At 41.8% G+C, this 15852-nt stretch overlaps 1 protein-coding gene across 8 annotated transcripts; it reads right to left on the bottom strand.

The window, feature by feature from the left end:
• Positions 1–2217: 2217 nt before the first annotated feature.
• On the bottom strand, positions 2218–15333 carry LOC118224826 (nucleolar transcription factor 1-A-like). 8 transcript variants are annotated; one of them, XM_035412592.1, is made up of 20 exons: positions 15060–15333; positions 12086–12222; positions 11190–11368; positions 10368–10451; positions 9673–9828; positions 9204–9268; positions 8811–8931; positions 8379–8489; positions 8038–8165; positions 7727–7868; positions 7365–7406; positions 6937–7050; positions 6608–6763; positions 5671–5799; positions 4499–4584; positions 4201–4390; positions 3977–4024; positions 3460–3591; positions 3077–3196; positions 2218–2860 (listed from the first exon to the last, which is right to left on the bottom strand). In XM_035412592.1, the coding sequence occupies exons 2-20, from the start codon at positions 12129–12131 to the stop codon at positions 2762–2764; spliced, it is 2148 nt and encodes a 715-aa protein (XP_035268483.1). In that variant the 5' UTR covers positions 12132–12222; positions 15060–15333; the 3' UTR covers positions 2218–2761. The 8 variants fall into 8 exon arrangements, with proteins under 8 accessions (XP_035268483.1, XP_035268485.1, XP_035268482.1 ...); XM_035412594.1 differs by lacking the exon at positions 15060–15333 and adding an exon at positions 14581–15028; XM_035412591.1 differs by lacking the exon at positions 15060–15333 and adding an exon at positions 14348–14553.
• Between the last annotated feature and the right edge of the window lie 519 nt (positions 15334–15852).

The following is a 15852-nucleotide window of genomic DNA, read 5'->3' as shown; positions in this document are numbered from 1 at the left end:
GTTGATTGGGGTGGGGTATTTCACTAAAACTTCAATGGAAGTTTTGATCCATTTGGAGCATACATGCTAATGTTATAGATAGCAAATGTTCTTCCAGACCTGCTGCTGCCAGAGGTGGCAAGGGGAGGGCATGGAGAGGGAGGTGGAGGGTGACAAGCAGGGGCAAATTTTCAGCACACTTCTTCCAGGAGCATACAGTATACAATATATAGTATTCTATACCTCTTAAGATCCATAATATCATTTGGTTACCCGGTCTCCTTTTTGGAAACCCACTTAGAGATAGGTTATAAAAAACAACAAGAAGGTCCTGGGTTCATATCCCTGACTAGGCCTTTGTGTGTGGAGACTGCATGTTCTCCCAGTGCATGCGTGGGTTTCGTCCAGGTGCTCCGGTTTCCTCCCGCAATCCGAAGACATGCTATTTGTGGGGGCATTCACAGGGCACTACCGCAAAAGAGCATGCATGCTCAGTCAACCTACCCTGTATTAAATAAAGATTAATAAATGAATGGTGTGATTCATGTGTGTCATGTTTGTTTAATAGATGAAAATAGCTAGAGGATCAGGAAGTATTAAAGAGGAAGGATATGAAGGATATTGTGGAAAAAAAACTGGTAGTCGGAAAGGAGTGGGGATGAGACTCAAATGTCAAGCAGTTAGTTTATCGTAGCTTGTGAGACAACAGCAGATGGGAGGCATCACTCATAGGGGAGAAGGAAGAGAGAACCCCAGGGCAGGAGGGAGGTGTGGGAAAGTGTGGGGGTTGCAAAAAAAATTTCCTTGTATAATCGCCACCATACTGCTGTCACGAACACAGGGGGCCAGTATAATTTGTAGTTTTGTGCACATTGCGGCAACATGTGATGGGCGGGGTTTACGTTCACACAAAAGTGGTATGATGGGAATAGCAGCCTAATAGGTTCTCTTTTGCTGGGTGATCAGATTGCATGAATGGCTGCAAGTTGCATAAGTCTGTTGTAATCACCACAGGGAAGAGGAAAATGAAATGCAGCTGTCCACATTAGTTACTGAAACCCAAAGATCACTTTGTCTTGTCTGAGTTGTCCATTACAGGACTTCTGACTTCTCACCGACTTCCTGTTAGCAAAATAAATTTGAATGCATTAGATTGCAACATCAAAGTGTTTACAACACAGTAATCACTATTCACTGAGCCAGTTCAGGTCATAGCACACTGAATTTCTGTCATGAAGATGAATTTATGGGTGACAGGTATAATTATTAAGCAATGGATTGAATCTTTTCTCACAATGACAGAGGGCTTATTTATCTCACTTCCTGTTGAAGGCAAAGCTTGGCAGATCTTACATTTAGATCTGCCAGAAACACATAGCTGGACAATGTTCAGCATGAATGGGCCTGTTGTGAATCCTCTGCGTTCGTTGCTAGACATGAAGAGTTGAAACAACAAGATCTGAGGTTCACAATAGAAAGCTAAAACTATATAAATACTATTTAACTATTTACTAGAAAAGATAAAATTAAAATGGGTTAATGCCCAATTAACTCGAGCTAAAGTCAATGGGTAGTGGGTTCTATAATGTTTTGAAACAGTACTTGCATGTGATTCAAGACAAAGAATGAAAGAAAAAAATTATGTAACATTATGTAATATTATGCAAAAGCGAGATGTTGCAGATGTCGTTATTTAAAATTTATGCTGCCACCATGTGGTGGACTTTTTCAAGGGCAACACAAAAAGACAGAAAAACCAACATTGGCATAAGGTGGGTATAAGTGCAATAATAATACTGACTCAACACTAGTGTGGAAGTATTCATACTGCGTGTATATTTGTGTAGCAGGGACAGTCCTATAATGCTATATATGCATGGTTCATATTTGATATATCAGTAATGTTGGGAGGGAGAACTAAGGAAAAATCAACAGAAGCAGAATTCTGAGCATGTCATGTCATGTAGGTGGAATTGAGTGGAATTTGGCTCATTGCCTTTCTTGTTAAACCCAGTTATCCATGTGTATACAATAACCACAGAACTGAAAATGCGTAAGCACTTTCATATACTGAGAAATTGTGCCATTTTGTTCCAGGTTATTTGTGTAGCTGTGCTATAAAATCATTGCAGTGATGGGCCGGTCTTCCGAATTTCTCCAAAACCGGAAATGAAAATAAATAAGGGGGTGGGCAAAGGTAATTGCACATTAAATCAATAAAAAACACATGCCTGTAAATACAAGAGTAAAAGTGCATTTATTTGGAATTTAACCTGAAATGTGTCTCGGTGTCCAGGCAAGGGCATAGTAAAAACAAGTCCTTTCTCACTATATACAGCGGCAGGGGGTGGACAGGCAGACGGGCTGACTGACTGACAAACGGACAGGCAAACTGAAATTGAATGGACCTGGCCCTTCCCTGCCGACACCTTGGCACAAACCAAAACGTGTGCCAAACAAAGGGACTCCAAAGCGTCAATGGTTTCATGTTAAAACTTAACAGAATGGGCAACATGGTTGTGCACCTATAGAAATGCAATAAAAATAACACACAAGTAACATGGCTCCATTAAAAAAAAAAAAAAAGTTGTCCAGTTGCTCCAAAGTCTAGTTCCAGTTATTGTCTTTCCCTGACAGGGAGTGAACCAGCAGACTGGCAATGTGAGGTAATCTTCAATCCCACTAAGCCCCACCCTCTCATCCAGGAGGGTGAGTTAGCTTTTCTTTGAGTGGTATTAGTGGGGGCGTGTCCTGCACAGCCCAGTCTCCATAGTAGATGCGACTAGTCCGAGTCCGTTTCGCTGCTGTCACCTGTTGAGCTACTAGTAGGATCTGATTGGTCATCATCGTCGTCGTCATCTTCATCATCGTCATCGTCATTCTGCAAACAGGTGTGAGCGTGATTATCTGTGCCTCCAGGCCTCCATTCCACTTTCATTCTACCGAATGAAGTCTCAATTCTTACATGACGGCTTAAATATTACCTTCAGTCACAATCTCGTGCAGATTTTTACGAAAGATTCCTTTGTAAAACCGTATCAAGCTCTATTCCATTCGTTATTTGCTTCCCAAGATGAAGTGTCGACAGAATACTTACTTCGTCGTCATCATCGTCATCATCACTGTCTGAGCTGCCCGATGATTCTTCCTCATCCTCTTCCTCAGAGTCAGAAGAGTCAGTCTTCTCTTCGTCATCATCCGAATCCGAGGTGTCCTGCTAAATATGACGGAGTAAGTCCTTTTCCATCCAACTGGCATTCAGTGAAACACTGATAGCAGGAGCGTTTCATCCACAAGGAGGCATGCACACATTGCCCTCTGATGAGCTTGTCAATGGGCTCACACATCCAACGTCAGACAAAAAGTCAGCCTTCCAAACAGAAAGACTTATTTACACTACCCTCCTCCGCCCCAGAAGCCATTAACACTTCTCCCCTCTCGCCCAGTCGAGTTAAGCATCTTGGCGTGCGTGGACATTACCTTGGCCCGGTATGCCATCGCTCGTCTGCCCCCCCCGGCCCCCAGTCCTCCGGCTGTGGCACCTACCGCCTTCCCCTTCATAATTCGAACCTTCGCCCTGGGGCCTTGCGCCTTGGCTGTGCTGCGCCGTTTCTATGGGAGGGTAGGGGGATAAACACTGCTGAAGCACAAACAAACAAGTCGCCAAGTAGCGTGATCCATGGCTTATGTGGTACTGCACGTCCCATTCAAACCATTACAGAACTGACAGAATGAACACACACCATAACAAGTTGGCTGGATTGTCTATATTGCATGAGTTGCAGTCATTTAAACTTGTGTTTTAACTCTTTCCCACCAGGGGTTGATATAGTCGGTTGAACAATGCAGTGGCAGCCCAAAATGAACATTAAATGACTTGCTGCCGTTTCTATAGCTCGTTACCTGTATGTATATTTGCGGCTGCCTGTCTATGTCATGGTGGATGGAACGGCGGCAGACAGACAGAGGGCCCTCCTGGCGGGCTACCTGTACTCACCGTGCTGGAGACCTCTTTGTAAATGGCTCGCTCGTGAGGAGAAAGGGACTGCGTGAGAGGCAGAGAGACACAGAGTCAAAGGCAGAAACCACGCTTCCACCGCTAGGCCTCCTCCAGACCACGCACCGGGACGCACCGGTTGCGGCATGCGCCACCCTCGTGTCTAATTCGACGGCACCCCGGTGACGGGACTGACCATCTTCACCACCCCCGTTGGCTCTTACCTTGACCCAGGCCTCCAGCTCAGCCTTGTACTCAATCTGTTGCTCCTCCACAACCTTCTTGTACTTGTCCTTCTGGTTCTGGCTCAGCTTGTGCCAGCGCTTGCCGATCTCCACCATGCGCTCTTTCAGGCTGAAGTGGTTCAGCTCGCCGTTTGTCAGCAGCTCCTGGGAGAACATCTGGTAGCCGCTCCTAAAGGGAGAAGGGGAGGTGAGTCTGGAAACGCTCAAAGCCACACGTTGTGTAACTTCTCGAGACGGACGAGGGCAGGTGTGAATGAAGGCTACTTTGTTCACTTACACAGGGGGCTTCTTGGGTTCCCCGTCAAACTTGGCTTTCCCTTTGCTCTGGCCTGACTGCGGCGTCCTTGTGTCCAGGACCTCCTTCTGCAGGACAGTCAGCAAACCAAATTCTCAAATCTCCTGAATACTGTGGTGGGCAGCAGTGTTCAATTGCAGATTCATTTGCAATAAAAATAACTTACTCTCTGCATAAAAAAACAAAAAAGTTTCAACACAGGAGAAATATTCAACAAAGGAGAAACCTCAGAGTTTTTGAAAACACAAGAGGGTCGCATTTTTTGCTAACGGTTGTCAGCTAAAGACAGCTTATTGCACCTTTGGAAAATCCCACAGAGAAAAATATCAATGTTCTCATGAGGTTCCCTCATAAGGCTGGTTTAATCGTTGGTTAACTTAAACATAAGTAACCCTTCCAAAAAATGATTTTGACTCCACTTTCAAGGTTGCAAACATTTCCACAGGACGTCCATTACTAAAGGCTTTCAGTATGCCCTTGTGAACACAATTGCCATGTTTGCATAAAGACTGACACAACATACCCAGCAAACCCATGGTACTACCTGCACAAAATGAAGGTGAACTTCAACACATTGAGCACATGGCGTGCCTTGTTTCTTAATCTTGTTTTAATCCTCAAGAGTGATAAGAATTGTGTGTGTTCACGTTTTTAATGGTCTTTTTTAAAAAAAATTATTTTTTTGTACAAGCACACAAGCAATTTTACAACATGTCTTTGAACTAACCTGGTTGAGAGCCATTTACTGTCCAAAATCTTAAGTTAATTCCATCATGCTTTTTCATGAATATTCATGACAGGGCAGGATGAAGTGCAGTGACAAATAGTCAGAATTTGGAGAATACAACATAGAAAATCAAAACATTTGCTTCAGAAATATGTACTTTTTAAAACATTTTTTAACTGCCTAAATATTTAAAAAAGGACTATGACGAAAGGTAACAAACTCAAAAAACAGCAGTTTGCTGGTTATGCCACCTTGTGTGAAACTACAAAATATATAGATGTAATATGTGCAGTGACTAACACACAGAGCTAATCCCATAGACACATCGTACACAATGCCTGGAAACATGTGCTGTAAAGGGGAAAAACAGAATGATGTTATTTCCTGACACTGGAGGAGACAGGGGTCAAAGTGTTTGGCCACTGACCACTGTGCTGTACTGAACCTCGTATCTCTTCTGGTCCTCTGCAGCCTTCTTTATCCAAGGGATCTTCTCCTTCTTATCCATGGACTTCCATGCCGACACCATGGCGCTCTGTGCTTTTTTACGATCATTCTGTGGTGGGGTGGGGTTAGGCGGAGGGATTTGGGTCAGTAATAGTTCTCTGACATGTGATTAATATGCGCTTTGTCACAAGGACAGTGTACACAGATAAACCAATGGCATAATTCAGAGAGAAGCAACTCAAGCCCTCAAGAGGCCGCCTGGTTCATATGAGTTCATTCTACCTCCGTAGCTTCGATTTAGCTAGCCCACACATTATAAATATGTCTCAACAGGTTGTGGGCGTTTAATAATTAGTCAAAAAAATAAACAGTATACAGTAGGTGTAGAACAGATTTTATGAATAAGAAAGCCAATGAAATGACATATGGTTCAATGAAAACTGCCAATAATAGCACAGCTGTCTTTTGTTGTCATTTCTTTTGGATTAAAAAAAAAAACTACCTTCAAACTCCTCACAGGGACCAATAAAGACCTCGGGGCTGTTAAAGCAATCATCAAATTCATTATTGTGACAAAAGGTAATAATATTTGTCATGGCTGACTTAAGATCATGCTTTACGAGCTTAAAAACATCCTTTGTAGCAGGTTGAGAAATCTGTCAAAGCCTGCTATAAAATCTTTTATACTAACGCTATCGGCTATACCACTAAAAAATATTACCCTGCCAAATCGAGAGGCTCTTACTGGTGGGTACCCTGAAAAAAATATCTGATTTTAAAAACTATAAGTGGCCATCTTAACTAAACTCTACTGATATCATACTCTCAATCTCAATGTTCTTTAAGGTGGAAATATAGTCACTACACAATGCGTGGCTGAGACCTCGTAAGAACCCCCCTTTTCCCCGCCCCCTTACCCTGTACTTGGCGAGGTAGTCTCCGATGACGCTTTGCTGCCACATCTCCTCTGCTGTTTTGGGCGTCTCGGGCAGCCGCGTCCGCTTCCTCCCGTCGCGCATCTTTTTGGCCAGGCCGTGGACCCACTGGTCCAGATCAGCGTCGCGAGCGCGCTCCTGGAGCAGAAAGCGACCGAGCACAGTCCTCAATTCACACGCCACACCTAGCCTCTCTGGATTTACAGCGGTCGCCCAAAAAAGAGCCAAAATGGCGGACAGCCAAATTAAGCGGTCATGGCTGTTTTCAGCTAACCATCATTTAAACTGAAAAAAAAAGCAAGTGTTTATACCTTGCTCGAAGGAGACTTGGCCCTGAGGGGGGTGCCTGCTGCCCCCATGTTAAGCCGGGTCCCCCCAAGCTTCTCCTCCGTCAGCACTCTGTCTCGCTCCTCTTCTGGTAGACTCTGGAAAAGAGCGAGCTGTGAGTAAATAGGGCACATGTATAGCGTACATGCTTTGTATTACCGCTGTAACCACAAATCAGTAAATCACATACAGTGCCCAGTTAACAGCAGCTAGCTCAAAGCGTTACAGTATAATCTCCAGTCACCCAAATTGATGAATGAAGACGGTGCATCTGTGGGAATGTTTACAATTGCAAACTGGGTATTCCAAATGAGGAATAAGACAAATTTGGGATACAATGGCTGATAATCATTCTCTTTCACATATACACAGCACACTACACAAAAACACATCTCTACATCTCTGCTTTTACCTCCAGAAACCGCTGCAGGTCCACCTCAAACTGCTTCTTTTTCTGAAAAAAAAAAAAAATTAAAGATGAAAGACAAGATCAAGACCAGCATCGTATGTATTCCTTTGTTTCTAATAGTGCAACAATCTTACTGTCTGAAAATATGGACTGAAAGTAGTTTGTGACTAAATCTTTCAGCACATACTGAAAAACTCCATGTCGGAAAGTCCAAAAGAAACTCATGCATCTACTTTTAATTGGCTGTTAGTATTTTGCATACTATTCATAATTTGGGGTAAAATACTTATTTTTGTATTTTGTATTGTCAGATATGAATAGTGATTTTAATAGCCCCCCCCCACAGGTTTAAAACTCTGGCTGACCTGCTCGCAACGCTTCTGTAACATGTCCTTCTCCTTCTGCGTCATCATCTTCCACTGTTTGCTGCACAGCACCATGCGTTCCGTGCTGGGTACGTCCTTCATGTTCACCATAAGCTCTGCGCAGTACAGCGAGTAGCCATTCCTGCAGGAGAAAACGACATTGCGGAAATGGAAGGGGGGAGAGTGGCACCCACTACACACCTCCAGGAAATAGAGTTGCCAAAAGCTGATGCTCTCGAAAGGGGCATCTGAACACGGTTCCCAAAAACCAATGACTGCTGGCGCTGAGGTGGCGTGCAAGGGGTGCTCACGGAGGAGGCTTGGTGGGCCGCCCATCAAACTTGTCCTTCAGCTGCCGCTCGGCCTTCGTCAGGACTGACTTCACGTGTTCGTCTGCGCTGGAGTCAGGGTGGGCCTTGTGGTACGCCCTCATGCTGTCCTGCAGCAAAGTAGTCAGAATCCCAATAAGGCCACAAGTGCAATGGTGGTTGAGCCAGCTAAATTGCTACATTGTAGAAAATTGTAGCTAGTTAAATGCTAAATTGTGGAAAAGAGCCTGCCGCTCTTCCTTCTTCTGTCTAATCCCTCAAGCTCAACAGACATCACAAAGACTTGAATCCCGTTGGACCCCCTGTGACACATGACTCCCTACCTCATAGGCCTTCTGCAACTCCAGGGCCTTGCTGATCCATTTCAGCCGTTTCTTGTCAGAGAGTTGGGACCACTGTCTGCGCAGAGCCTCCTTCAGTTCTTTTTGCCCCACCTGACCAAACACAGTCCACCAGTAAAAATAAAAAGTAACTGGAGTATTCAACTACCCAAATTGCTTTTCCCTCAAATGATCCTTCTTGTTTTCCCCCCACCTGCTTTTTAGCTTATTCAACTGATTGCTTACTAAATATATTCCACACATTAATATTGAATTTAACTGTTGTGCTGTCTAGAGTGGTAATACTCTTAACAAACAGAAGACGTATACATTGTAAAATGGCCACCAATAGTAGGTGTGAAGATTTTACACTTGTTCTGTGGCTGGCCCCTTTCCCACCCTGATTTCTGGTGCATGCCTAGTCCGCACACTCACGTCTGGGTGTAGCTTCATGTAGGCCTTTTTCTCATGGTTGTACCACAACTGCTGGGGGGTCTTGGGCTTCTCTGGGAGGTCAGACTTCTTTCTTTCCTCAATCAGCTCTGGGTGTTGCTCTCTGAGCATGTGCAGAAAGGAGACAAGAGGAAGTGAGGCCCCAATGGAAATGGAAAAGAACAAACTGCCATTCACTGGCACCCAATGCAAAGAAAGTCATTAGTATGAAGAACATCTTTATAATGCATTCTATCTTGACAATAATATTGAAGGTAAGACAATGTACCATTTTAAAAGTGAATTTCTCATTACTCATTTAATAATTTAATAAATTTAACCGCACCTCAAGAATGCATCAAGCCATTCAAATAACAGTACAAGAAAGATTCTTACTTGAAACGTGCCATATTTTTCTCAAATGATTCCTTCTCGTGGTGAAACTCCTGGATGTACTTGAGCTGTAATTACAGATAAGGGTGGGGAGTAATAGCCGTCATCCAACTGTCGTCGCTACCAAGTCAGTGCTCTGGTAACACAGAGTACTAACCAGGGCTGACACATTCCAGTCTCGGACAGCACACAATTTGAGCTCAAATTAGATCTCTATATCAAAACTAACATTTTATTTCATTTATTGTGAATTCGTTTAATTTTCCTTTTAGTGGAGAAATGGGTACAGTGATTGATTAAATTGAGGGTGAGAACACAACTTTTCACCTGGGTACAAATCTACAGGTTTTAAAGTGATTTTCTGCTTTGTGGAAAATGCTTTAGTATTTGTGTTGCTAAAATTTTGTGGCTAACACAGAAGAAAATATACGTGCAACTAACAGCACATTGTGGTAAAAGAACAAGCCTTCACCTTCTTCTTTTCTGTGAGCTCCTTGTATTTCTTGGAGAGGATTTTGGTGAGGTCTAGGTTGCTCATCTCTGGGTGGATCTTTGCATACTTGGCTCGCTTCTCCATGAAGAAGCGGAAGTATGGAGTTAGAGGCTTCTTCGGAAAGTCTGGGTGTGTCTGAGAAAAAGACAAGATTAAAAAAAAAAAAAGAAAAAGACATGACTCAATCACAAGCATGGGCTTGCTGTGCAAATATTAATCCAGATAACAGGTATCAACTTTTTTTTTGAGCAGGCTTAAAAGGTTTCGCACACTGGAAATCTAGCAAAACTATTATTTTATGAAGGTACACATCCTGTCCCAGGACCTGTGAGTGATCTAGCCAGGTGTTCAGTCATTGTCTGGTTCAAAACATTGACATTATTAAATAATCTAGGACATAAAAACAAAAAGAAATAAATTCATTGTGGTACATTAATGGGTATACAACCTCAGGAGGTTGAATTTTAAAATGTTTACAAAGGTTTAATGTAGATCAATATTAGTGAAACCGATGAACTGGATCAAAGCCATAAGCACAAATGAAATTTATGAGAAAGAGATTTATGATGTCTTCTGATTTAAAAGACATTACCCCAGTTATTTCACCTGAAGACAGAGCAAAACATATTGTCAATTACATTCATGAACACATTGCCTTCTGGAACTTTCCATACCTTCAACTTTTTGCCTTTATAAGGATTCTTCACACACTCGGTGGCATCAATGATAAGTTCGGTCATGGTCCTAAATTTCCGCACCTGAGGACAGACCAAATATAATCAGATGTAAAAATTCTACTCATCCTACACATCCAATCACCATTTAAAAAAAATGACTTTACCACTTTATTTGGCCTTTCAATGCTTTTATATTCTAAATGCTGTCATTACCAGTTAAAATGTAAAAAAAATAAATAAATACATAAGCTAAAACCTGCATTTAGAGTATCCCTCTGTGTTTGGTGCTCCCGAATTAAGGTACACTGAAGGTTTTGTTTAGTATTCATAAAGGAGGTTAGTTTCATCACATTGCCTATGTAATTTATGTTGCCGCATTCCTAACATAGGACAAGTGGTTGTGCTTTATTTTTAAGCCCTATGGCCAACAGTATATGATTGAGACTTCTTGCAAGAAAGGTTTGTCTCAAGTGTTTTAGTCTTGTAATGAGACTTAAGTCTTATTTTTTCTCTCAAGAAGAAAATAATAGCTTGTCTTAAGTTAATTTTTGCTTAACACGTGAAACTGTCTAACCCCATTGCCAAATCTTGAAATGCGTAAAACGGTCTCACAAGTTGGCAACCTTTTTGTCTTATTTAGCAAAAAGAAGTCATAGACACAAGATTTTAAGTCTAAATATAAGACTAAAATACTTGGTAAGTATGGCTTTTTTGTGTTGACTTAACTTGTCTTTTCAGTAAAGGGCTTTATCAGATAAGCTAGGGTAGGAGCTCTTTTTCACCACACAGCGGAGAAGGGTGCACAGATTAATGACTCACCTCATTGGAGACCTTCTGCCATTTCTGCTTGCACATGTCACCAGTGAAGGAGCCGAAGCAGACCTTGTCCCAGTCAAAGTGCGACTCGGTGGTCTTGTACTTCATTCCGTCTCCATCAGGCAGCAGGCTACGAATCCTCTCCAGCAATGTCAGACAGTCCTCTTTATTCCAGACATCATCTGTCCCACAGAAACACACGTAAGACAATGGAGTATAACACAAAACATTGTCTAATTCCCAATCCAGTTTTGGCTCCACCCTCATACACTTGCAAACTTCACTTGGGAGGATGTGACGCACATACCAATAAAGCAGGTATACACGTGTGTTTAGCATGTGGGCAAGAGTGAGGCAGTGCGGGTCATTTGAATGGGTGAGGGTGCCTCCCATTACTTTTTACTCCTCACCTCCTTTCCTCCACACCCCCACTACCACTAGTCTCCTACCCAGAAGTATGTGGAGGAAAGGAGGGGATGTAAATCATCTGTTTCCATTTACATTTCTTGATTATTAATCAAGCAATTAATTAACTAAATAAGAAATATCAATATAAATAGCCCAGCCAGTTTTGTGTGCTAGCATTTTTGTGTCGCAAAACTGTGCAGCATTTAATATAGTAGTCACAGCTGGCACGCTGGAAAAAGGGGGGCATAAAGCATTGCCTGGAAACTGAACACGTACTCTTTGTTTCCGTTTATTTTGCTTGATTACCAATGAATTCACTTAATAATCAAAACCAATATATAGCCAACAATAATTACAAAGTGACAACTATAAATTGAGATTGTTTAACAACAATGAAAAATCCATGTGGCCAGCAGTCATTGGTTTTTGGAAACCCTGATTCTGCCAAGACATCATTACAAAGGCAGCAATGAGCGGCCGATGTGCTGTACCTGGTTCAGCCTTGAGGCGTGTGGCCTGGCTACTGTTGACGTTCATTGTGGATATGCAGGTGCTCCTTCTGGGTGCTCTCTGGGCCACTGACAAGGTGACCTACAGGTGACCCACTGGCCTGTTCTTCTCAGACAACCTAGCAACAAATGCCTCATTAGAATCACCACTTCAAAAACAGAATACCAAAAACCTACAGACTAAAAATAACTGGTGTAATATCTTTGGGGGTTGCTGTTGTGTGGTGCTTACCCTTTAATGACACGGTTTGGACAATCACTTAAGAAAGGGCAATTTTTTCACTATAAATTTTCGATAGCAGATGGACTATCTGGCTGAGTATGTCATTTCTTCCTCTGACTCTAGACTCAAAGGTCTGCATTATGTGGAGTCATGTGGCATCTTACATTTACTGCCATTTTGGAAGAGACCTAAGATCATTAGCATAGATTAGAGCTATTCAACTGACAGCCCAGGGAGAATAGTCCTACCATAAATGTAGAAACATACTCTTGGCCGTTTGATCATTGAAAAACAAAATAGCTGTTATTCATATGCATCAAAAATTATAGCATAACTATGTCCAGGTCTGCATCTGGACAGAGTAAACACACCTCCCGCTAATGACAAAATAATACACTACATCCTCCAATATTTGTTTACAGGCATGTGCATCCAAGTCACACATTGCTATAAATACTACATAATGCATAACAAAAAGCATCATGCTAAAAAACATTTAATAAATATACTAGACAACTCATTGTAAAACACAAGCAATGCCTATGTAATTAAATAACCTTCACAAATCCTGTGCAATTACACTAGCCATAATTGTTCCTGTTAAAACATATGTGTTGAAACGTGTTGGGGTGGGCATGTCTATACCATAGACCATATGAAAATAGGTCTATACTGCAGGAGACCCGCCACTGGCTTTTGGAAGGTATGGTGTGAAACAAGCAACTTGGCACAAGTTCTCCAGCATCTCAAAATGTTAATCTACAGACTTTCATGAAACAAAGTTTTTCAGTTACACGAGCATAGATTCCTATTTTTTACAACTTTCTATATTCAACCATACCATAAGCAAGTTAGTTAAACTTGCAGACTTGCAGCATGTCTCTTCTTGGTGCGATTTCGCTTGCTACCTCTTCTCATCACAACACAACGACAACTGTCTAAATGCCATATTTGGAGAGGGCAGTCCAGCTAATTTAAAAACGTTAAAGGGAATTAATAAATTAACGAAGATGTACGCAACGATCCGTCGGCCAAATATATCGCCCCTACCACTTAGACACAAAATTCATGCATGAAAATAAGACTGCAAATGATCAAATTACGGTAGCCACACTGTCAACTTCTTCCACTCCTATATGCACCAATCTAGCCACTACCCACACGCCAAAAGGTCAACTAAAGCCCAACTGCCCTCCCCCTTCAAGTGAAACACTTTAAATAAACAAACAGGATTAATGAACGACACTATTTTAGAAGAACCATACAATATACGAAAGAAACAATACAACACGGGAAATAACTATATCCGTATACGTTCTGAGAACAATTACAATATTTATCTGAATCAAAGACGGGATGTTAATTGAAAATACTCTTACCATGTAGCGTCACATCTCCCTAACAGCGAGAAACCGACCCAATATCCGACAGCGGCCTCTAATGCCTGGCGTTCATACCGAAAAGAGTAGACTATTCTAAGCTCACAAGCTTCGGCTACAATAATTGAAACTCTATGATATCATCTAACATTATTATTAATTTAATTTGTTTGCTCGCTGACGATGTCACAATATATGCGTCAATGTATTGCATTTGCCTGTGTTAATAATACGATTATGACAGGGCTATCACGTTTTGGTAAATTATCTAACCTTACCCACCAAGCTTTCGTACCGTTAGCTAGACTAACGTTAGCCTGTTAAACGTTGCTGTTGTTAGCTAGCTACCTAGCTAACCAACTTAATCTGCCTTTCCAGAAATGTGCACGTACATGTGTTCGGTGGTACCACATATCTTGCATATTATTAATTCGAATGTAGGCTTGATAATGTGTGACTTTATTTAAATATAGTATAGTGTAACTAACGTTATTCTGTTAGGTTCAGATGAAAAAGACGGGATGGCTCTGCCTGCTTTCGCCCAAAATCTCACACTGCAGAGCCGCCATGAATGTTACAATAGTTCGGGTGAAGCGACAACAAAATTGTTTAAACGATTTCTGATGATTATTAATCACTCACCGTTCTGTTCACTAACAAACTAGCCAAGTTATTACGAAGAAGGAATGTCGCACTGGTGGTGCTGGGGCTTTTTATTGTCTCATTTCTTAGCCATAAACCCGGGGAGTCGGGTTGAAACAGATCCGACAAAAGGAGCGTCTGGCTCGGTATGAAACTCCGCCCAACGCCGCAGGGGGAGGAACTCCGAGGGAAAGCATGCGAGTAAAGAGGACATAAAGCGCAGGTTGTAGTACCTTGTTTGTCATGGCCTGGGTAGAAAGCTGTTTTACTATATATATTTTAGTAAGTGAATCATCTCAAACTACACTGCTAGTAGGCTAGATAACGTCTATTATCGTAGACTAAGACTAAAACTAGACTTAAAGTAAAACGGGGCAGAACACAGCTGATTATGGAGCAGGACGTTGATGCAGCTTACTAGCTAGGCTAGCTAATGTTAGACGTATCACGATAGGTAACGAACTTATTTTTAGATAATTGAAGGTGCAGTCATATGTGTGTGGTCTGTAAATACACTTGGCGTTTACTCCAGCCTAACGAGCTCTTTTCACGGCGAGTGAATAGAAATCAGAAGTGTCTAACTTGCCGAAACTTTTTATAGCGTCCTTGCTTGATAGGCTAGCTACTTGTGAAATAGTTTAGTATAGAGCTAGTACACTTTTGTACAAATAGAATCGAACATACACTTGGATTTTCATTTCATTTTGTTTACCGTTTTATCCATAGCCTGCATTCCACACATCTTAATTTGTATAACTCCCAAGCCATCCGCATCAAGGGTTGTTCATGCATTCCGTTATCACACCTGATTGCTCTTTATCATAGTAGTTATTGTCCCCGGCCCAAGAATGTCATCTGTCAGTCCCGCCCAGTTTGGGATAGGGATTTATGGAAAACATCAGCATCTGGGGGAAATCTTCTACATCCATTTTCGTTTGTCATAGTTATCAAACAGGACTGCAGAAGTATCAATCCAGGGCTAGAGTTCTGCATACAAATTAAATTTAGGCCACTGCAGCACACCATAATTTGAACCAGTGATATGCCTCTGTTGACTGCATGGAGTTCAGTATTCTGTAGACATGTTTGTTTATTTGTCAAGGTCATTGTGTTGCAATGTAAAAATGCAAAGAACTGTGTAAAGAAATGGGAAACTGTCATATAACCATCAAGCTTCAAAGAAATGGAAAGAAGAATGTCAACCTTTGGTACAAGTACCTACTGGAGTACATTACATTACATTACATTACATTCATTTGGCAGACGCTTTTATCCAAAGCGACGTACAAGAAGTGCATTTTCATGATCGTAGACAACTGCTGAACACGGGTTCAGTAAGGTACAATTACTTATTTTGTACAGCTATTTCTAGCTGAGAACAATGAACACTATCCTGGTCTAACATCTGCAAAGCCAAACTAGGCAGAAGATTAAGCTAGAGTATTAGGACAAATACAATTTACCAAGAAGTGCAGGGATGGGGCAACATGTAACAAGTGACAAGG

The sequence above is a fragment of the Anguilla anguilla genome, chromosome 4, assembly GCF_013347855.1.
Source record: "Anguilla anguilla isolate fAngAng1 chromosome 4, fAngAng1.pri, whole genome shotgun sequence".
Classification (NCBI taxonomy): domain Eukaryota; kingdom Metazoa; phylum Chordata; class Actinopteri; order Anguilliformes; family Anguillidae; genus Anguilla; species Anguilla anguilla.
Note: the sequence above shows the minus strand (reverse complement) of the source record. Positions and strands in the feature narration are given on the sequence as shown.